The 23428-nt window shown below is 46.3% G+C and overlaps 2 protein-coding genes across 7 annotated transcripts in view; both read left to right on the top strand.

The window, feature by feature from the left end:
- RALY (RALY heterogeneous nuclear ribonucleoprotein) overlaps window positions 1-16658 on the top strand; it is a 277534-nt gene extending 260876 nt beyond the window's left edge. For 5 of the 6 annotated variants that reach the window (XM_073309890.1, XM_073309888.1, XM_073309892.1 and 2 more), the window contains 4 exons: window positions 3485-3598; window positions 6339-6484; window positions 14496-14544; window positions 14774-16658. In XM_073309890.1, the coding sequence (XP_073165991.1) occupies window positions 3485-3598; window positions 6339-6484; window positions 14496-14540 (305 nt within the window). In that variant the 3' untranslated portion in view covers window positions 14541-14544; window positions 14774-16658. The remainder of the gene's footprint in view (window positions 1-3484; window positions 3599-6338; window positions 6485-14495; window positions 14545-14773) is intronic. The other variant, XM_073309893.1, reaches the window with a different exon arrangement.
- A 1121-nt stretch (window positions 16659-17779) lies between these two features.
- LOC140896947 (uncharacterized) lies at window positions 17780-22296 on the top strand. Its single transcript, XM_073309130.1, has 2 exons — window positions 17780-21054; window positions 21633-22296. Exons 1-2 carry the CDS (start codon window positions 20391-20393, stop codon window positions 22172-22174), a joined length of 1206 nt encoding a protein of 401 aa, XP_073165231.1. The 5' UTR covers window positions 17780-20390; the 3' UTR covers window positions 22175-22296.
- Window positions 22297-23428: the final 1132 nt, after the last annotated feature.

Raw genomic sequence — 23428 nt, 5'->3', positions numbered from 1 at the left:
TTGCGGGACTGGGCTTCTTTGTAGTTAGTATCAGGCAAGATATCTTTTGATATGTCTTCAAATCTTTCGAAATCATTCCTCAAAGTGTGTAAGTGGTCTGCTAATGATTGACAGATGTCTGCACATGTTTTCAAATCCAATTCAAATCCAATTCTTTTTCTTGGAGAGCTTGACTTGTGTGGTAAAAGTGTTGTAAAATTTCATTCCACATGGTCAACATGAATACAAACTCTAGTTCAGTGTGGCTTTTCAAATTGAGGAATGTTATAAATCGTTCAACTGGTTTTCCATCTGTGGGAGACACATATCTTAGTACAATACTCAATTGTTCAATATGTGAAAGATCAGGTGTAGAGTCAACAGATAAACTGGAGTACCCAGCAGTACTTATTTCATCCACAATAGCTGAACGAACTTTGTCACTCATTAGACCAATGAGTTCATCATATATTGTCTTGGATAAGTATGATGGGTTACCTTTGCCAGCATCCCCATATTTTGAGATATGGCCTGCTAAAAATGGGTCAAACTGACCCACAATCCCAAGAAATTTCCATTATGCAATGTTCCAGATGTGTCATTTGATCCCTGGAAAGGCAGACCACATTCAGCTAATGTTTGAATAAAGGGTATAACACGCTGCAAGACATGTTGCCAGTATTCACGCTCCCCTTTAATTTGTTCTTCCAATTTTTGTGTCAATCCAAAGCACTGTCTTTGATTTAAATATGTCAACATTGAATCTCTGTGAGTAGTGCTGTTTTCATGTTCAATTAAAACAGTGTTCCTCCAGTCACTAGATCCATCTGCAGCAAACCGGGATGTTGAAGGTTTATATGCAAAAATTTTGCAAAGAAAACAGTACACAGACCCTGTTGATGGTGAATACAGTAGCCATTCTTGAGTGTATTTCTCACCATTCACTTTCATGCCACAATGTATTTTTTGTGGACAATATCTTGTTTGTTTGCCATTGGTAAAAGTCCGACGTGATTTCTCAAATGGCCCGGTGTGGTGTTGACAGTCATTTGGTCCATGATCTATCCAGTAAGCAACATCATTGGTACTAAAATCAACCCACATACCAGGATCTTTTCTCCTATTATTTACAGCATGAGCAAGTTCAGTCTCTGACACAGCCATACCTTCTAGAACAATGTCTGTTTTACCACCAGGAGTAGGATGATCAGTTACAGTCTCTGACACATCCACATGTTCTGGAATGGTGTTTGTTTCACCAGTAGAAGAAGAGTCAGTCTCTGAAACAACTACAGGTTTTGGAACAATGTCTGTGCTACTGAGAAAAGATGTTACTTCTGTTGGATTCGCTTTGAAAAATGATGTCCGCTTTGGAAGATTTTGGAAAATTTCACTAGTTTTTTGTTTCTTTTCTTCCACCAGTTTATGTTTCTGTGCTCCACTCAGTTGATTACGTTTCATCCTGCCCCTTATCTCAGTTATCTGAACTTAAAAAAACAAAACAAATTACACAACGTACACTATTTTATGTATATATATATATATATATATATATATATATATATATATATATATATATATGAAAGAAAAAAATGAATCAAGTACGTATAACTCAGAAGAATATAACAATAATAAAACATAAATTTATTGCAATACATGACAGGATCTGATTTCCTCGCATTACTTCAATCTACGTTAGTAGGATGCCCTCCTGGTTTAGGTGGGGATAAGTAATAAAAAGAGAACAGAAAAATGGGGGAAGAGTGTGGAGTGGAGTGTAAGGAAGTCTAACAAAGTTCTGGTTTTTCCCATGATGACTACTTCGACGCTTTTTTTGAAATATTACATTTTTTCCAAAAGAAATCTCTTTTTTTTTTTTTTGGTGCCCCCTGCTTTGCTGGTGCCCTAAGCACGTGCTTAGTCTGCCTATTGGGTAATCCAGCCCTGCTGCTACTCTAAAGTTGGGGCCTGAGGGTGAAGTGTGGAGCTTCCCGCTTGAGGAAATTATTGCAAGGGAAATGAAATGACCATGCACCTGGGCTCTGTGGGTAAGGCCAAGATACCGTGATGACCCGTCCCGGTTGGAACTAGCACAGCTACCTGCTGACAGGTGTGGGCGACATAAACCAAAATCAGGGGGGCAGACATTGCTGCAAGTTGAGTAAGGTACAAAATGTGACCCTCCCGATACCTGTTCCAGGGGCGCCAGCATGTGGGTTCTGGGCCTCTCCCTGCCCTAAGGGGACTGGCAGCAAGTGGGTCCTGACATAATCAGCCCAAGCCTTCTCAGTGGTTTCCAAAGTCAAGGGGTGAAGATGCAGGCTGGATTTTCAAAGGCTCTGTCTAAAATAGACCTAGTAAATGTGCAACTGCATCTGGTACCCCCTCCAGATTTGCTGGCAGCACATTCGTGCATGCCATTTCGGTAGATGTGCACCTCTCCCGTTGGTGCTCAAAGCTGCCCAAGTGTTCACACATATGCCCATTGGCACATGCCAACACAGGGTCCGCATATACAGATCCAACATCCAAAGTCAGTTTGGGACTTTGTAATTGTCCTGGGATGTGGACTTGCAGGCCTGCGCTGGGAACATCAGCGGGCTCCTGTGAGTTCTGGTATGGACAGCAGCAGCCCTGCTCCCAGACTCTGCTGGCCTAAGCAATCAAAGCTCTGTGTGCAGGAATGGGACACAGTAATTTGTTCCGAGAAAGGAAAGTTACAGTGCTGCTGGCTAGTGGCTGGGAATGGGGAGTGTAACATGGAGACTGAGGGGAGCTCTGCTAGCCAGGAACTGTTTGAGCCTGACAACAGTGGTTCCCAGCTCATGCTGGCTTCATACCAGTTCCACCCAGGCCACAGCCTAACCTCCTGTCTCCCCCTTATTGTTGGTACCACCTCGCCCAATGGCATGATCAGTAACTTGCAGCAGGAAGTGAATCACGTCAGAAAGGCAGGCCAGAGAAGGAGGGAGCAGGTTACTGCTGGGACAGCAAAGAGGCAATGGGCTTTTCCCAAAAGTCTCAACCTGTCCCACTTGCCAGTAGTCAGTGTTTCTTGGACAGGGCCCCTGGAATTCCACCTGGCCCCCAGTGAGTGGAGCAGGCTGGCGGGCAGCCCCAGGATTTCCATGCAGTGGGTTTACATGTGTGCATAATATTTATACAGTTACAACAGCCTCCAGCTCTAACTCCTGTTGGGAGTGCACTGCTAGCTGCCCCAGTTATATCCCATCTCATTTCCTAGGATGTCCCATTTAAGCAGTCCCCACCCCGTCTCTTCAGTGGCTCCGAACAGTTTCCGTGTTGACACCCCAGATTATCCCTGATTGCATCCCCACCATCCCAGTCACTGGGAGATTTCCACAGTGTTGCTGTGGCTGCCAAGCTCTGTTAGGGCTGAAGGTTTTGTGACTAATCCAAAATCTTTTTTAAAAACCAATCAAACGCTAATATGTAAAATAACAACATGGAATAAAGCCTGTCCTTCTCCCTCTCTTCTTTGAAGTGAAATGCAATGAGCTGCAGACAATCAAAACCGAGCTGACACAGATCAAATCCAACATAGATGCTCTTCTGGGCAGATTGGAGCAGATTGCTGAAGAACAGAAATCATGCACAGGTCAGTTAGCTGCACATAATGGCACTGAGAGAGGGCAAGGAGGTCAAATGCAGAGCAGCCCATTTCAAAACCAGTTATTTCGACTTTGCAGGCCATTCTTTGGGCACTTGAGACCTGTATTCTTGTATTGGCTGTTACTTTAAGTTATTACCCCATTGGATCACCACTTTCTAAGATGCTGTTATTTTGTGTTTATATAGCACCTAGAGCATGCTGGGTACACTGCAGACCAAAATGGATATGAGGTGCCTGCCCTGAGGAGTTTGAAATCCATATTTCTGCTAACTGGTGAAATTGTCGCACACAATGGTCTTTGCGTGTTTCTGGTATAAATTCAGTTTTGCCTGAAATTGAAATCCACAACTCTGTGGGCTTTAAGCTTCAGACTTGATCCATGTTTGAGTGAAGACTCAATCCATGCTCACTCAAAAATTGTCCTATTTCAAGCAAAAAAGAAAGGAAAAAGAGAAATGGTAAGCTTCCCCTTCCTCTCACCCCCCCACCCCACCATCCACAAATCTGGACCCCCCTTAAAAATCACAACAAAACGTGGTGAATCTTGATTCTGAAATCTAGCACTGCCAACCCCACGAGTTTCAGAAAGCATGTCAGGTCCCCAGAAATCATGAGCTTCACTTTTAAATCAGGAAAATTTCAAAAATAATGAATTGGGGGGCAGGGGTTCCTAGCTTTCTGGTTTCTGAGCCCTGGGGATACACTAGGGTCATGTTTTCAAGCTTTTCTATGTAGCCAAGATGGCTAGAAACAAACTTGCCATTTTAAAAGAAAGCTGAGATATTCACCAAATATTTAAAGACATTTAGGTGCCTAAAGATACAGAGAGGTGCCTAAATGCCTTTTAAAGCATGGGCACTTTTGAAAATCCTGCTAGACACCATTGCATTGTTAGGTGTCTAAATACCTTTGACAATCTAGCTCATCGTCACATGATTCGAGGAGCTGGGGCTTCAAGTATCATGAGACTTGTGATAAAATTGTGAGAATTGGCAATGCTGAGTCATCCTTTCAAATTTCATTGCTAAATGTTCCTATGCCTCCAGTCCCTGCTAACGCTCCCGCCTGAGTTGGCATTCAGGGTTGCCAATTTCGGCTGTAAGTATTACGGGAGGTTTCATAACATGACATAATCTTTAATTTAAAATTAATCTTTAATTCCTGGAAACTCCAGGACAATCCTGGAGGGTTTGCAACCCTAGTTGGCAAAGATTTGGGTGTGGATGCCCTGATAACCCTGACCTGGCTCTCAAGAGTGGCCTGAGCTATGTAGCTGGCCAGGTTGGAAAAAGTTTTCAGAGCCACCCCCCACAGTGGCTGAGCAGAAAACAAACCCAAAACAAAACAACCCAACAAACCCGACAGCTGGCCAATCAGCCGAGAAAAATAAGAATGAAAAAGGCTGGCCAATCAGAGCAGAGCAAGAAAAAAAAGGCACCGCGCAACAGTGCCCCCTGGATGTTGGTGCCCAATGCAACAGCCCTGCTCGCCCTTAGAGCTGGCTCTGTTGAGTTGGTTTAGCTTGAGGCAGAGCCAATGTGCATCCAAGCACTCAGTGATCTCGCTTGCTTTTACTTTTAACAATTCAGGCCCCAGTCCTGCAAAGACTTAAACAGGGGGGTTAACCCTACACACTGCAAATAGCCCCATTGACTTTAAAGAGACGAGTCAAGTCAACTCAGGCATATGAGTCTTTGCATGGTCAGGGCCTCAGTCTAGGGGAAGCATGCTCCCAGCCATAGGCACTAATCGATTTCTCCTTCAGAGTTAGCAGCAGAGACAGCCAACTTCTTTGCCAAAGGGGTAAGATTCCAAATTCTTAAACAGACACTACAATCCAGTTGGTAAACGCCCTGACTGTCAGGGTGCGGTGTAAGTGCCCAGGCTACAGCGCCTTAGTCAATTTGTATTCCTCTGATGATAGGACATGGTGATTCCAGCTACAGCCAGTAGAGTTGTTTTACTCGACTGGTTTGCTGTATTATGTTTTTCACTAAGGCACGGAATTCTCCCCTATTCAGAGGTCAAGCACATGGGCTAGTCACCGCTTCTTAAACCCTATGTGAGGACTTGGGTGGTGCAGAGGGTGAATTTAAGTGTACAAACTTCAGGAGAATGTTGATGGTGTTGGAAAATAGGCCCTTTGTAGCTCAGCCTGAGCTACTGGAATGGAGAAGACTCCTGCTCTTATTCCCATGCAAACGGACATTGGATCATGGAAAAGGGGGGAGAATGCTTAAAATACCCACAGCTGCGGAGCTGGGTGATTCACAGAGTAGCTAACAGGACATGGATCCTGCTATCCCCCGATTTTGCTGGTTCAAATCCAGCCCAGGTCGGTAGTGTAATGACTGAGAGTTGTGAGGAGCTATAGGGCGGGTCTCAGTGCAGATCCTAGTGGACAGGCATCCACCCCACAAAATCACCACTGAAGATTGGATGGCAGTCCCATCCTCGTTTGTGGAAGTGGTTCCTGAAGGTCAGAGTTGAGTCACTGGATCCAGTTCTCCCCCCACACACACACCGGCGTGGGTTAGCTCCAGCCGAGTAAGTGGAGTTATCCCAGTGTGGGAAGAGACGCATGCCGATTATTTATAAACTTGCTCCTCATGGGCTCTGACTATCTGACCCCCATTGGACTATTTGAGTGTAACTCCAAACTGTTCCTTCGCCTCCATTTCCTTTGCATCCTCCTGACCTTGCTGCCCCGGCTCTTGTCTCTCAGAGGTACGAAAGAAGGCAGATGGGAACAAAAGTGAGATCTCCCAGGACGACACAGCATCAGAGGCAGAAATCAATACAGAGGAGCCACTGAACGGGGAGGAGGGAGAAGAGGAGGGACTCACACGAGATGACTGTGAAGACGAACTGGTAAGCAACAATGGGAGAGGAACCCCCACCCTGCTAAGGGAATTAATCAACCAGCTCTAATTTTACTGGTGCTTATTAAAACCACTGGAAAAATTCATTTTTCCTTCTTAAAAATAAATCACTATCTTTAATGCTGTGATTGTTTGCAGCTGTATTCCCCTACCCCAGCCCTTCCTCCATGATGGAAAGCATTACATTAATTGCAGTACGCAGAGATGCTGTAAAAAAATGGCTAGCTTTGCATATTCAGGCCATGTTTATTTGTGCTTTTGTAACAATTAATCCCTGGTTTGTACAAATTGCTTTGCTCCGTAATAAATGATTCTGAGACGTGCTGGAGCACGTAGCACAGATATGTTATTACAGCACCACATTCATAATGATTTGCATTTGCAGAGTGTCTTTCATCCAGACAGAGCCCAAATTCTCACAGCAGGTTGCAAAATCTGTAGAAGCAGAGCCTTCACCCACCACTGAAATGTGGCCACCTCTGGGGAATTATGGCAGCTGTTTCTCAGCACAGGTCCTGGGCCTCAACCCAGCAAAACATTGACACATGCTTAAGTTTAAGCATGTGGGCTCTGATTCAGGAAAGCACTGAAGCATGCACTTATTCCCATCCCAACTAAAGGCAGCACTTAAGCATGTGCTTAACTTTACACATGTGCTTAAGTTCCATTGACTTCAGTGGGATTGAAATATGTGCTTAATATGAAGTACATGTTTAACGGTATGCTGTATGGATCTGGGGTTGTGACTACTCCCATTGAAGCCAACTGGGCTATTCGCCCAGTAGTAGTTAAGCATCTACTTAAGTGCTTTGCAAGATCAGGACCCTGCTTAGATACTACCGTGATAGGAGCCTTTGCAAGGCATATTATAATTAGAGAAAGCTCAGTTGTTTCCCCAAATTAAGGTTAAAGCAAGACTCTGATAATGAACACACACAGTCCTCTAACTTAGTGAAAAAGTTCTCAAAGGCCCTGCCACTTGTCAGGCTGCATCTTACCACCAGATGGCATTTTCTCACAAACTTTAAGGCACAAACTTTAAATCACAAATGCCATTTTCAAGATATTTTAATCCCAAAATTGCAATGTTTAAACATTTCTGCAATAACTTCCAATGGGTTTTTTTACTCCTTCCATTCTATGTATCCCTTGACTTACAAACATCAGAACTAGAGCCAGGTGAAATTTTTCATCTGAAACTTTTTTTGCTGAACATGCAGATTCATGTCAACTGAAATATTTCATGAATTCATGTTGATTTCGCCAAACTGTTTTGGTTGAAAAGAAGCCTAAAAAAATTCTGAAAAAAATCAAAATGTTTCCATTTTTCAGTGCAAAATGACTTTTTGTTCAGAAATGGACTTCTTTTTAAAAAATGTATAGTTTAAAAAAGCTGGAAAATGAAACAAAGCATTCTGTTTCATGTTGAATATAACATTGCCTTCGACCTGCAACAAATGATTTTTCTTTTTGGTTTTCCAAAATTTTCAAAAAAACAATTGTTTCGAGTCAGCCCAAAACATACAATTTTTTTTTTTTAAACAGCCAGTGAACCAAAAAAAATACAGGTATTCACACCACTTTAACCAGAACAGTCCTCATCTGTTGGTGTCCCTGAAGATCGGGGCTTTTTATTACTTTTTCTCAGAAGTCTCTCATACCTAAAAAAGTTATTCACCCCTGGTCTGATTTATAGGTTTGCCACCTTTCTAATTTCTGGTAACCAGACCCCTGAGGCCCTGCCCTTGCTCTGCCTCTTCCCTTAAGTCCCCACTCCCCCTCTCCCGCCCTCTTTGCCACCTCTTCCCCCCAGAGGCTTCACCTCTTTCCCCGAGGCCTGGCCCCCATCGCTCTCTCCTCTCCCCCATCCCCCCATCGCTTGCTGCATTGTCTGAAGGAGCCTGCCTGCAGGTAGGAAGCGGCCCTGGCTGAGCAGGGTCTGGCATGGGTTAATGACCCGGTGCCTCCCCTGCCCCTGCGATAACCAGACTTTTGGTTTGGGTGCCATTTAGGGTTGCCAGGTCCCCAAAAACCAGGCATCAGGCAACCCTAAATGGCACCCAGACCCAGAAACCAAAACCTGGATTGTCTGGGTGAAAGCCAGATGGATGCAACCCCAGTTCAGATAGGCCACATATCTTAAACTGTTAGCTCGTGAGGTGCAGGGACTGAATCTTCCTGTGTGTGTACAGCACCTTGCACAATGAGGCCTTGATCCTGACTGGAGCCTCTGTTCTCTACTGCAATAAGCATCTTCTTTGTTTGACACATAGCTTTACATGTAGCTTCTTTTGCATATGTCATTTACATAGAGAATGTGGGGTGAAGTCCTATGACCGTTGTTATACAAGGAGTCAGAGTAGATGATCATTATGATCTGCTATGGTCTTAAAATCTGAGTCTATGAGCCAATCACTTTATGCCTCAGCAGATACAAATAAGCTTTAGCCAAATGAGTTGCCCTTCTGCACACCTTTTGAGAAGCATCTTCCAAGGGTCTCATCCAAAGCCCATGGAAATGGATGGGATCCCTTCCATTGCCTTTAATGGGCTTTGGGTCAGGCCTGTATTACACAGCTTAGAAGGTGTGTAGGAGGGGAGCTCCATTGCTGCAGACTTCGCAAGATGCTCAATACAGGAGTTGCCCCTGCATGTCTCCTAAGGTGAGGGCGCATCTCTTGTGACCATCCATCTCCTCAGGCGAGGAGTTCATTGAGCAAAAGCTCATGCATCTAAATTTGATGCATAAAACGGACGACACTAGCCACATAAGTAATGTATAGGTGAAGAAGTGAATATTTAGCTCTTATAGAGCACTTTTCCTCAGTAGATTGCAAACATGCTTTACAAAGGAGGTTGATAGTGTTAGCCCCATTTTACAGATGGTGAAACTGAGGCAAGATATGTAAATTGATTTGTCCAAAATTAGAGGCCACTGTCAGAGTTGGGAATAGAACCCATTGGAACAATTTACCTAGGATTGTGGTGGACCCCCTATCACTGGCTATTTTTAAATCAAGATTGGATGTTTTTCTAAATGATCTGCTCTAGGAATTATGTTGGGACAGTTCTCTGGCCTGTGTTATATGGGAGGTCAGACTAGATGATCATAATGGTCCCTTTGGGTCTTGGACTCTACGAATAAATGAACTCAGATCTCCTGAATCTCAGTTCAGTGCACGCTATCCGCTAGGCCACACTGCCAAAAAGCGTATGGAAATATTTAACAATGGTATTGGCTAAAGCTGTAACATTTAAATGAACCTAGGGGAGTTAGACACCAAACACCCATTGAAAGTCAATAGAAGTAGGGCACCTATCTCCTTTGTCCCTGTGGAAATCCCACAATAGAAGTTTAGTAACTACACAAATGCCATATTCTGCCCCTGGTGTTTGTGCCAGTTTCCCCTGGACCCCGGCGGGATTGGGGTGATCAAGCTCTAAATTTAATACCCCAGTCCACAGACCTCAAATAGAAATGGAACTGGGCCCTCTTACAGAATGGGTCAGATGCCCTGGCCTTAGGAAGCATCTCCAGCCCTGCAGAGTTCAGAAGGTGAGCAGGACGGGTGCCTGCAGCAGGTCTGCACGGCCAAGCCGCCAGCGTGGCTTGGTTGGGGTGCCAGAGAAGCAGCGAGCATGGCAATGCAGGGAGAGGCAGTCTGCATGTTTCGGGCCAAATTCCCTGCAGATGTAAATGGCTGCAGCTCCATGGACTTTGATGGAATTTGGCTTATTTACTTGAACAGCGAATTTGGGCCCTCGAGGCTAGATCCACAAAGGGGACTTAGGCTTACCTTAGCAATGGCTAACTTTACGTCCCCTGCTGCCCAGCAGACCTCAGGTCTCCCACCTCCCTTGAGTGCCCTAGCCTTGTTCCACTTTGTCTAAAATACTTAAATGTTCATTGGAGCAGGGATTTGAATGTGACTCACATCCCAGGTGAGTGCCCAGACCACTGAGCTCTAGAGTTATTCTCTCAGAGCTTGTCTACACTTACCGGAGGATCGATGCTGCAGCGATCAACGCATCGGCGGTCGATTTAGCGTGAAGACCCACTAAATTGACCGCCGATCGCTCTCTCGTTGACTCCTGTACTCCACCAGATCAAGAAGAGTAGGGGGAGTCAACGGGAGAGTCGACGTCACATAGTGTGGATCCTGCGGTAAGTAGATCTAAGCTACATCAACTTGAGTTATGCTGTTCACATAACTCAAATTGCGTAGCTTATATCGTCTTTTCCCTTTAGTGTAGACAAGGCCTCACTCTCTCCGGCTTGTGCCTACTTTGATGAGGTCTGGTGCCTTTGCTATGCATGATAAAGAGATCCCGTGGCACCATTTCTTGCTATCACATATTCATCACAAGAATGATCTTTCATTTGATGCAAGAGGGCTGGAACAATTTTTATAGTGGGGGTGCTGCTGATGGAAACCATGGATTTGGTGTTTGTTTTTCCTACTTCAAGCCGGGGTGGGGGGGAAGCAGCACCCCCAACACTCCTAGTTCCAGCACCACTGATTTGATGTGTATTCACTTGCATACCTTTCTGCATTCACTACCAGCCACATTAGGCTTTGCAATGGGCACTTATTCTAGCCAGAATGCACTTATGCATTGCTGTTTTGATTCTAGTTACTGTCAACGTGGCCTCTTCATTCTCAGCCTCTGATTTCAGTAGCTTATAATTTCCTGAAATAACTCCCTTTGGGGTCAAAAATAGAACATGTTTGTTCTCAACCCAGAAGGTGAACGGGTTTGGAGAAGACCTCAGCAGCTGCTCTGGCAAACTGCGGACCCAATTCTCCTTTCACTTACAGAGCTTTTAGAAGGCTGGTTCTCTACTGAGTTCAGTGGAGTTACTCTGATTGATACCCAGAGTGACGGAGATCAGAATTGGACCCTAAATATTTGCCAAGGCAATTTTTGGTCAAATGGAAAAATGCATTTTCCCTATTTATTATCAGAATTATTTTTTGAAAAAGTAAACAAGGACTGTTAAAACAAACTAACCCTGGCTCATATTTGTGAGGTGCATTTCCCACTGCAAGCAATGGGAGCTGTGAGGAAGCAGTCTTTCTTGGGGATTGGCTCTCTGCTAATGCAGTGTTGAGGTTGCCGTTTTAATTGCACAAATGTCTGGGAATTCAGAATTACATTTTCCACATGAAATTTTCACTCATCCCCCCAGCACGTAATCATTACCATCGGGGTCATTGTTACCTGATTTCAGAATAGAGGGTTAAATCCTGCAGACTCAATTAATCCAAAACTCCCATTGCATTGACTGGGTGTTTTACCAGAGTAAAGATTAGGTAAAGACAGCAGCATTAGCCCCCACTGTATGTGCAAGAATATAAATCACTACAGATGAGCATTTACATTTTAGAAAGAGTTTCCAGTTAAATATACTGTAAAATAGTGACTTGGGGGGAAACTTACAAAAATACATACCCCCTTATTTACAAAAACTATGATATTATACAGTAATTGCCCCCAAAATGGCAGTCACATTAATGTAACCCATATTGTTTTGAATATTACTTTTGAATACTATAGTGTTATTGGTTTTGATGGCTGAGTAAAGGCAGAAAACAGGCTCCTGGAGGAGAGAGTTGCAGCGTGAAAAGATGGGTTAAAAAACTGCAGCTCTTACAAGAACCATAAACGGAAAACATCTGGTCCGGCCATGCACTTTGCAGAAGGCAACAAGCGGTAAAAAGACCATTATAGAGTGAAGGCAAATCTAGAACAGGTCCAACAAAAACAGGAAAAAGTCAAAGCCCATCCCTGCAGCAGGATGGAGGAGAGAAAAAGCAAGGGACATACAGGCCAGCGGGAAGACAGAATATAGCAACCACTGAACAGAGTGGAGGCAAAAGGCTGCCACTCTGCTGACTAAATCAATGAGCCCCTGGCCCCCTGCATCTAATGGCAGGAACAACAAAGCAGGGTGCAGCCAGTGGTAACTATTCAAACAAATATGCCTCAGAATCTGATCCAAAAGGCCCGGGGGGGGGGGGGGGGGGGCACTAGCCCAGGCCACCTGTGGACACAAGACTGTTGGCAATCAAAACCCATCCCTGAAAAGAGAATCCAGGAAGGAGCCATTTCAGATCTGAAAAAAAAACCCAACCCATTAAACCCAGAGGTGCCCCATTGCAACTGTTGGGTCAACCAAGGGGGACCACAACACTGGCAAGAGCCCAATAAGATTGAATGGCTCTTAGCGCACTTCCTATCTAGCTGACTGGCTGGGACATCAGGAATCAGTGAGGACTCAGAGAGATCTTTGTCCTCTTCATCTCCCTCATGCTCCATCAGCTCAGAAGAACATTGAGCCACCACTCTAATATTCTCACCATTCACAAAGGAGGGAGATTCAGTGGGAGCAGCTGTCACACCAATTGTCCAAGAGTGGCAGGCAGTGCAGTCCCAGGCTGGGACCCAGCATCATCAGTGCAGCATGCAGGATTGGGGGCTTGAGGACTCACCAGGCCAGGGGAAGACAGCACCCCACTGGGAGTTCCAGGCATGGAGCTACCATCCAGTGCAATGCTATCCTCCTTCTTGGGGTACACAGCTCCATCCTCAGCCATTGCCAGCAGGTCAAGGGCCGTCAGAGTCTTAGCCCATTTAGAAACAGCACTGCAAAAGTCCATCTCGTCAATCCGTTCTTCACCCCATCTCTAGAACCTATTTCTGCTTCCTGCAAGGGAGGTGCTCCTCAATCTCCTGGACTCGCATCTGTCCAGCTGCAATTGACAGGGTCACAATAGAGGGTTCCTCTCTGGGGGCTGCTACCTGGACAACGGCAGGCCACATATGCTGAGTGAGGGGATAGAATCTGGCAGTACAGATGCAAGTTAATTGATGTCCCAGCACCCTCCACACTATCCGGGGGTCCCATATTCTAATCAGGAACCCCCGAGCCAGTCATGCATGGACAGGAACCCCTCAAGTGACCAGCAGTACCTCACAGGAAACACCATCTATACGGTGCTTTAAAACCAGGTTCAAGGCTGTTTAGAACCACCTAAACCTAGTGGCAGAATGACATAACATATTTCACATCTGCATACTAACAGGAGAAACTCCCATCCCATAATGGAAGAGATCAGACACTAGCGTCTCACTGAAGGAAGTGGGGACATTACAGGAGTAAACTAGGGAAAAACTTGAACAAAAGATTCCTTGATCGGAGTCCTTCCAGCACCAAATTATTCACAAACTGCTCCTCGGCCAGTAAAATCACTATAGATTTGTTCATTCAAGAGGCATTTTTTATATTAGCATGGCCAATAACCTCACCTACACTCAGCAACACACTTCCCAGTGCAGGAGATAGCAGGCACACACCAAACCTAGTGCTTGCAGGTCAAACCACTAAACCCATCTGAAATCGATCCCATGAACCCGATCTGAACCCCCCACGATGCCCAAGGAGAAGGCCAGGGACCCAACAACGCCCCTAAAACAATGAAACAGCAAGTAACAAAACAGAAACAAACACAGACTAACAGAAGCCCAGTTAGTGTGCACAGCATGTAACAAACATAGCATCACCCTCAGAAGCTCCCACCATCCTGAGAGAGCTAGATCTGTGGTTAGAGCACTCCCTGGGGTGGTAGGAGCCCCAGAATCCAGTCCCCCTGCTCCAACGACTCTAATTTACCCAGAATGCAACAGCTTCAACAGGAGAGACTGAGAGGGCATAAACAACAAGCAACCACCTGTAGGATTTGGCCGTTTGCTATGTTCCCTGCATGCTTTCAGTGCTGTGTGTGAATATCCATGCTAGGGACCCCAACTGTTGCTGCTTCCCAGTGACATTATATATTCCATCCATGTTCCTGGATGATTTGACACCTTCCCCACCCTCCATCTTTTCCACCATGGTCTGAGCTAATCATTGAACTCCCCGTGCTGGAACTGCCCAAGAGGAGGGGCTAATGTTGATTTCCTGTTTCTGTTTCTCTTTGCCTTTTCCCTCCCACCAGGAGAACAGCCATTACAGAGTTATGGAGGACGCCAGCCTACAGTAAGCAGGTACAGCTAGCGCAGCTCTCAAGTCTCCAAGGGTTGCATGCTGGATTCGGGGGAAACGTTTCCCCCTTATGTATCTTAGCTTCTTTGGAAGATGCGTCGCCCAACAAACCCTGTGCATTTTCCCAGCACCAAGCCTGGCTGCTCAGCTGGGCTCTGGATTGACCCCTAAGTTCATCTCCTAAATCACACGGAGAGTGACGCTCCTGTTTTTCTCCCTCCTCTCTCGTAGTAGCACATTCAGAGCAGCGATGAACACCAGTGTGAGGAGAGCACAAGGTTATACCCTGGACTGGCATGCTGAGCCGGACAAGCATAAAATGCAGGGCTGCTGTCATCTCCGCCTGGCATTCCAAAGGAGAAACATGGACCGACATCTTCAACCCATCTGTAAAGCAAAAACAAAGAAAACCAGTCATCCAAGTGGATCCCTGCTCCTCAGAGCCCTGCTGCTGGCCTAGGCAGTGGACAAATACACGCTCCATGACCGTCACTGACCACTCTCTGGGATGGAGGTTGTATTGTAAAATGAATCGGGGACGTTGCAGAGCTGTCCTTAGAGGCGGGAAGACATAGCTAGTCGTAATCCAATAAAGAATTTAGTTCCTGAGGTAGAAGGGGCCGGCGTGTTTGTTAATTGGGGAAATGAGTATGTTGGTCTGGACAATTTGTAGTTTCACACATATGATCATGTTCATGAATGGGGCAGAGGGGCACCTTTCCTCCTCGGACCGATCACCTCGTTCCGAGTCCTTTTTACCCCATGAGCCACCTTGGATGCACGGTCACCTCCAAGTGTAAGGGAATCGGTACCATACCCCTTGTTCTGCACTGGGCTCCTTGGACCACCATGTCAGCACGAAGAGAGAGAAGGAAGCCATCAACAGGAGAATAGGTGAGCCAGAGCAGCAGAAACAGAGCACCTTTAGTCTTCAGAGGTCTGGTTTCTTAGCCATCCGACTGACAATGTGTAACTAAAGGGTAAGCAGGCAAACAGTCACTGTGGAATAAGGGGGTGTGGGTGAAAGTGGACCCAGGTGGCTAGTGTGACACCCTTTTATTGGACAATCAAACAGTTCAGGCTGAGGGGTGCGATGCCACCTCTTCCCCTCTGGCCCAATCCCCTATGGCAGCATGGTCACACACAATCCCTCGCTCCAGCCTCCCTCTGGGCCTTCAAGGTCTGGCTGGGAGGCGGTGCGGGAGAGATGAGCTGGTCCCTGCACCAGACCCTGAAGGCTCCACTCTGCATCGATGTGTATTGCAATGGGGCTGGGGGGGGGGGGGGTGTAGTAACTCACCTGAGCATAAAAGACTTGTGAGGGTTAGTGTCCGGCATGCTGGGCCTGAGGGAATTAGAGCATCCACTTCCCTCTCCACTCCTGAGTTCACACTGCCCTTAGCCCACTCACAGCCCAGAAGACAAAGGTCAGCAGACATGGGTGGTTTCTTCAAATGAAACAGTCTGTAAAAGGACCCCCACTTCCCCATCTGTTGCACGGTCACAGATTCCCTCTTTATTGGGCTTATTCCTAGTCTCTGGCTTCAGAGGTTGATGGGGCTGAGACTCAGTCCACACTGACATGCCAACCGGAGCCCCCCCCCGCACCCTCTCGAGTGCTGCCCATGTCTTCTCCTTGACCAACTCCAAGAAACTGGATGAAACAAAGCAGAACCACAGAGAGCCGCTTGAACAGTTTCCCAGCGGCATCCTGGTTTCTGCTCCAGCACTCAAACCCAGGCCTCTCACAGAGTCTTTAGGAGGGAGACAGAGTGGAAAGCAAGCCATGGGGCCGTGCTTCCCTCCCCGAAAGAGCCTGGCCTGCTTGTAAGCATGGCTTTTGAAGCACAACGTTTTACTTGCATTTCGTCGTTGGAAATAATCATGAGGGCTAAAAGGGACGACCATTCTTTTCTTTTCCTTCTCCTCTTCCTTCCATGTTTCAGTTCTGGTACTATTTGTTTGTCCATTGTGCTGTGCCGAGCCGTTGTAGCATTGTTGTCTAGGCTTTGAGAGATGAGCTGCAATTTTTTGCTATGAACTGACCATGATGCTAATATGTGGGAAGAAGGTGGCCTTGTATATAAAATCCTGTATAATAAAAAAAAGGAAATTACTCCACCTCTGCTGTCTTCTCTCTCACCTTTTCAGGACCTCTGGGACCCATCTGGTGTTTCTGGATTCACTCTTTCCTGTTTCATCTCTGCCAGTGGGTTTGCTTTGCCTGGGATGAGGCATAGTCTGTTGGGTTGAAAAAAACTCTTCTGGATTAGAGGATGTTTTGTCTGTAAGACCCTGATTCTGTTCCACATGGAGATCCCCTCAGTGCAGGACAGCAGGGAGGAGCCATCCAGGAGCCAGTTACAGCTCCTTGGATCTCATGGCACATTTGCACTGGCTCCCAACCCCAACAGCTTAGGACAGGCTAGGTGCTGCTCTAATTTATGCCAACCTGCAATGGTTACAAATGGTCTCTAAGCAAGTGTTGCTAATTCATGATTTTATTGAGAATCTCATGACATTTGATGTTCTTCTTAAAGTCCCACCTCCTGGAGGCATATGAGTCGGTGAGACTCTCATCTTGCTTTTTTTTAAAGTAAGTCGGTAGGCCTCTGGGTTGCAGAGAAAAACTTGAGTGAATGAACTAAAAGCCACCTAAAGGTTCAGAAACCAGAAGGCAAATACAAAGAACCCAAAATGTATTATTATTTTTAATAATCTCATGATTTTTCAAGACAATCTCATTATTTCTGGGTCCTAATTCAATGGCCAGGTTTGGCGTAGCAGATGTAAAACTGGTGTAAGTGAGAGGAGACTCTGACCCATTCAAGTTAATCAGGAGATTGGAGAACCTTTTAATCCCAGCAGAGTGCAGTTCCCTGCCTGGCGACAGCTGGGTCGGAATGCCCTTTGCATCCTGTCCAGACTAGAAAAATTAGAAGTGTTTGGCAAATATCTAAAGTGTTAACTAATCAGCTTTTAAACGCTTCTTAGTATTTAGCGTAGAAAAGCAAGCGGTGTTTAAAAATGCATTAGCTGATCATGGTCAACCCTCCGGTTCCCCCTCCCGCCCAATCATTTTGATGGTCTTGTTTAGAACACATTCTGTCCCACCGAACCTGAATCAGCACGGCTCCTTGTTTGTTACAGAACAGCACAAAGGCATCAGCATACTGGTGGCTCTACAGTGCTTCCAGTTTTTACAGGTCCAGGCCATGCCGATCTGAGTTGTGATTGCACCTAGGAGCTCAGCCAGAGTAATACTTGGCTGGCTAGGCCAAGCTGCTGGCCATGCCACCACGACCAAACTGCTATTTTTAGCATGCTAGCCCAATCAGAGCTAGTGTGAGTATGTCTGCTCGAGCTAAAAATCATGTCACACAGCAGTAGTGTAGCTCTGTCAGAGTCAGCAGTGCAGAGCTCTAACTACACAACCCTGCTGTCATCCCTTAAAAGATACTCTGCTTGTATAAGGTAGTAGTCTGCACAAAATAACAGTACATACATTAACTGAGTTTCAGTCAATATTAAGACTCGTGGTCCCTCAAGGTGCTGTAAATATTCATGAGGCAACAGCTCAGTCAATAATTAGCTCCTGGATAAATAAATGTGGGTATTGAGCCTCTCCAGAAGTCAATTTCCTTTTGACTGTCTCCTCCATGTTCCGATCTCTCATGCTGTGGTCCCTCCTCTCACCTCCCCATGAATTATCCCCAGCTCTTTGCTAATAGCATGCCCCATGACCTTTGTGCCCATTCTTTCTCTCTGCTTTCCCCCTGGGAGACCATTTAAGTCAGCTCCGGAACTTAGCGTTTTGAAGAAAAGCAACCATTGTAACTGCACATTGAACATACGTCAGTGTCTCACCATCTCCATGTTGTGAATTGGAAAAAAAACACTTTTGCTATAACCCTAAATCTAAAGTATGTGTCCTCACCTGTCTCCTCCCTTCCTCCTCCCCCTTGTCCCAAAAAAAGAGCATTTATTAAAACATCTTTTGAATCAAACAGGGATTCAAATGCAGGCTGCTCAGTAGCATTTGCACAATCTACTACTGCGTTTGATGATGATGAGTGATGAATGATGATTGATGTCTTTGCTGAATTTGAAAGCAATGGGCCTGAGTCGCCATTGCCTCACAATGTCTCATCATTTACACCCATGCAAAGTGAGTGTGAAATGCTTTTTCCACTTGCACCATTGTCCTGTTACCCCCTGTTTTGCATAGATGCAAATGATGGCACAAGGTGCAAGGTAAGCAGAGGCCCTGGCCCTGTATGGTTAATATGATTTTTTTTAGAAACTAAGGGGCAAATTCACTGCTGTGGCTGGGATCCACTCAGAGCACCAGAAGTGGGAGGCATCAGGGAGTTCTCTGAGTCTCTGTTCAGTTGTGTCCCAACCCTGGCATAGGTTAGAGCAGCCTTATAAAGTAATTCCATACCTAGAATAATGCAAAGGTGAATTAGGCCCGTTGCCTGTTGAAATGGGCCTTACATGTCTATTGAGACTTATTGGAGGTCCAGGTGTCCAGTCCCCAGGGACGCAAATCCGGAGGTAAAGCAATCACACAGTATAGACTGGAGGGTGGCATATTGCATGATTAATGTTGCTCTGCATTCTGGGTCAATCGGTTAAAAATGTGAATACTGATGAGGTTGGCATACAAAGTGAGACAGATAATCGTTTCATCCAAAGAGCAGCAGGAACATGTTGCAGATCTCAGTGAGAATAGCCTCCCTTCTGAGAGACATACCTGCGTCTAGTCCTATCCTATTCGAGATCCCAAAGAAACATTTAAAACTGGAGATGACATCTAAAAAAAATGTCTGTTGCTGACAGTCCAGAAGAGCATTTCTCAAGATCACCTAAGAAGGGATTTACCAGACAGAAGGAACCAAAGGTTGGTCCATTTCAAGTCTCTCATAATGTTGAGCACATTTTTGGTCACGATACAAAAATCAGTAATTGTGATAATAACGTGGTCAGAATATCCATGAACCACTAGATCAAATATTGTTCATAGAGCGAAGGATCGAAGTGACCCTCTTCCCTTCAGAAAGAGCACTGACGAGGTTCCAGAAGGCAAGAGGAGAGGTGATGTCAAACTGGGATCATGGTACATGAGCTCCTCCAGAACGGAAGGGCCAGATGCTGACCTCACGCAAATCAGTGTCAATCAGGAGCAACTTCACTGGTGTTACTGTAAATCCACACTGGTGTAACTGGGAGGAGAACTTGTCCCACAGACATTAATCCTTTGTGAAAAGCCTGTCCTACTCCTATGGCTCAAGAAGGCCCAAAGGGCCAGATTTTCAAAACTGCCTACAAGAACAACCTCATGCTCACATTTTTGGCACCTAACAAGGACCACATTTTCAAAAATCCCTAGCACCCAATGCATGCCTGGCACACTGAGATCGTCTGAAAACCTGCTCACTTATGCTGGTGCCTAACTTGGAGCAAGGCTGTTTTGGAACTGTGGCCCTTAGTGACAGCAATAAATCCACATCCTAATAACGGCTGGGCACAGAAAGGGATGCTACTTTGGCCCAAATCCCTGTTGCTCTCTTTATTCTAGGCCCTGGTCTACACTAGGAGTTGAGGTCATATCTAGCAGCGTTAAATCGATTCAACCCTGCACCCATCCACAAAACGAAGCCCTTTTTTTCGACTTAAAGGGCTCTTAAAATTGATTTCCTTACACCCCCGACAACGGGATTAACGCTGAAATCAGCCTTGCTAGGTCGAATTTGGGGTACTGTGGACACAATTAGACAGTATTGGCCTCTGTGAGCTATCCCAGTGTGCTCCATTGTGACCACTCTGGACAGCACTCTCAACTCAGATGCACTGGCCAGGTAGGCAGGAAAAGGCCCGCGAACTTTTGAATTTCAATTTCCTGTTTGGCCAGCGTGGCAACATGGTGACCATGCAGCGCTCATCAGCAGAGGTGACCATGATGGAGTCCCAGAATCGCAAAAGAGCTCCAGCATGGACCAAACGGGAGGTACGGGATCTGATCGCTGTATGGGGAGAGGAATCCGTGCTATCAGAACTCCATTCCAGTTTTCGAAATGCCAAAACATTTGTCAAAATCTCCCAGGGCATGAAGGACAGAGGCCATAACAGGGACCCGAAGCAGTGCCACGTGAAACTTAAGGAGATGAGGCAAGCCTACCAGAAAACCAGAGAGGTGAACGGCCGCTCCGGGTCAGAGCCCAAAACATGCTGCTTCTATGACGAGCTGCATGCCATTTTAGGAGGGTCAGCCACCACTACCCCATCCGTGTTGTTTGACTCTTTCAATGGAGATGGAGGCAACACGGAAGCAGGTTTTGGGGATGAGGAAGATGATGATGATGAGGTTGTAGATAGCTCACAGCAAGCAAGCGGAGAAACTGGTTTTCCCAACAGCCAGGAACTGTTCCTCACCCTGGACCTGGAGCCAGTACCCCCCGAACCCACCCAAGGCTGCCTCCCGGACCCGCCAGGCAGAGAAGGGACCTCTGGTGAGTGTACGTTTTAAAATACTATACATGGTTTAAAAGCAAGCATATTTAATGATTAATTTGCCCTGGCATTCACGGCTCTCATGGATGTACTCCCAAGCCTTTGCAAAAGGTTTCTGGAGAGGGCAGCCTTATTCCATCCACCATGGTAGGACACTTTACCACTCCAGGTCAGTAGCACGTACTCGGGAATTATTGTAGAACAAAGCATTGCAGTGTATGTTTGCTGGTGTTCAAACAACATCTGTTCTTTATCTCTCTGTGTTATCCTCAGGAGAGTGATATCATTCATGGTCACCTGTTTGAAATAGGGTGCTTTTCTTAAGGGGACATTCAGAGGTGCCTGTTCCTGCTGGGCCGTTTGCCTGTGGCTGAACAGAAATGTTCCCCGCTGTTAGCCACGGGGAGGGGGGAGGGGCTAGCCCTACGCTGGGGGGACGCAAAATGCAACCTTGGAACGAAAGCACATGTGCTATGTATGTAATGTTAACAGCAAGGTTTACCGTGAAAGAGTGTACCCACTGTTCTATAAAATGTGTCTTTTTAAATACCACTGTCCCTTTTATTTTCTCCACCAGCTGCATGTGTTTCAAGGATCACAGGATCTTCTCCTTCCCAGAGGCTAGCAAAGATCAGAAGGCGAAAAAAATGCACTCGTGATGAAATGTTGTCTGAGCTCATGCTGTCCTCCTACACTGACAGAGCACAGACGAATGCGTGGAGGCAGACAATGTCAGAGTGCAGGAAAGCACAAAATGACCGGGAGGAGAGATGGCGGGCTGAAGAGAGTAAGTGGCGGGCTGAAGAGAGGGCTGAAGCTGAAAGGTGGCAACAGCGTGATGAGAGGAGGCAGGACTCAATGGTGAGGCTGCTGGAGGATCAAACTAATATGCTCCAGCATATGGTTGAGCTACAGGAAAGGCAGCTGGAGCACAGACCGCCGCTACAGCCCCTGTGTAACCAACCGCCCTCCTCTCCAAGTTCCACAGTCTCCTCACCCAGGCGCCCAAGAACACGGTGGGGGGGGGGGGCCTCCAGCCACCCAGCCACTCCACCCCAGAGGATTGCCCAAGCAACAGAAGGCTGGCATTCAATAAGTTTTAAAGTTTTAAACTTTTAAAGTGCTGTGTGGCCTTGTCCTTCCCTCCTCCACCACCCCTCCTGGGGCTTCTCTCCTCCACGACCCCTCCTGGGCTACCTTGGTAGTTATCCCCCTATTTGTGTGATGAATTAATAAAGAATGCATGAATGTGAAGCAACAATGACTTTATTGCCTCTGCAAGCAGTGATCGAAGGGAAGAGGGGAGGGTGGTTAGCTTACAGGGAAGTAGAATGAACCAAGGGGTGGGCGGTTTCATCAAGGAGAAACAAACAGAACTTTCATACTGTAGCCTGTCCAGTCATGAAACTGGTTTTCAAAGCTTCTCTGATGCACATCGTGCCCTCCTGTGCTCTTCTAACCGCCCTGGTGTCTGGCTGTGCGTAACCAGCAGCCAGGTGATTTGCCTCAACCTCCCACCCCACCATAAATGTCTCCCCCTTACTCTCACAGACATTGTGGAGCTCACAGCAAGCAGTAATAACAGTGGGAATATTGGTTTTGCTGAGGTCTAACTGAGTCAGTAAACTGCACCAGCGCGCTTTTAAATGTCCAAATGCACATTCTACCATCATTCTGCACTTGCTCAGCCTGTAGTTGAACAGCTCCTGACTACTGTCCAGGCTGCCTGTGTATGGTTTCATGAGCCATGGCATTAAGGGGTAGGCTGGGTCCCCAAGGATAGCTAAAGGCATTTCAACATCCCCAACGGTTATTTTCTGGTCTGGGAATAAAGTCCCTTCCTGCAGCTTTTGAAACAGACCAGAGTCCCTGAAGATGCGAGCGCCATGTACCTTTCCCAGCCATCCCACGTTGATGTTGGTGAAACGTCCCTTGTGATCCACCAGTGCTTGCAGCACTATTGAAAAGTACCCCTTGTGGTTTATGTACTTGCCAGCTTGGTGCTCCGGTGCCAAGATAGGGATATGGGTTCCATCTATGGCCCCACCACAGTTAGGGAATCCCATTGCAGCAAAGCCATCCACTATGACCTGTACATTTCCCAGGGTCACTACCCTTGATATCAGCAGATCTTTGATTGCATTGGCTACTTGCATCACAGCAGCCCCCACAGTAGATTTGCCCACTCCAAATTGATTCCCAACTGACCGGTAGCTGTCTGGCGTTGCAAGCTTCCACAGGGCTATTGCCACTTGCTTCTCAACTGTGAGGGCTGCTCTCATCTTGGTATTATTGCGCCTCAGGGCATGGGAAAGCAAGACACAAAGTTCCATGAAAGTGCCCTTACGCATGCGAAAGTTTTGCAGCCACTGG

Source organism: Lepidochelys kempii, chromosome 13 (genome assembly GCF_965140265.1).
Source record: "Lepidochelys kempii isolate rLepKem1 chromosome 13, rLepKem1.hap2, whole genome shotgun sequence".
NCBI lineage: Eukaryota > Metazoa > Chordata > Testudines > Cheloniidae > Lepidochelys > Lepidochelys kempii.
Note: the sequence above shows the minus strand (reverse complement) of the source record. Positions and strands in the feature narration are given on the sequence as shown.

Excerpts from the sequence above, each read along its gene's own strand:
- LOC140896947 (XM_073309130.1), top strand. The coding sequence starts at position 20,391 with ATGCACTGGCCAGGTAGGCAGGAAAAGGCCCGCGAACTTTTGAATTTC. Across the intron at positions 21,055-21,632 it reads AGGCAGAGAAGGGACCTCTG|CTGCATGTGTTTCAAGGATC; the intron begins GTGAGTGTACGT and ends TTTCTCCACCAG.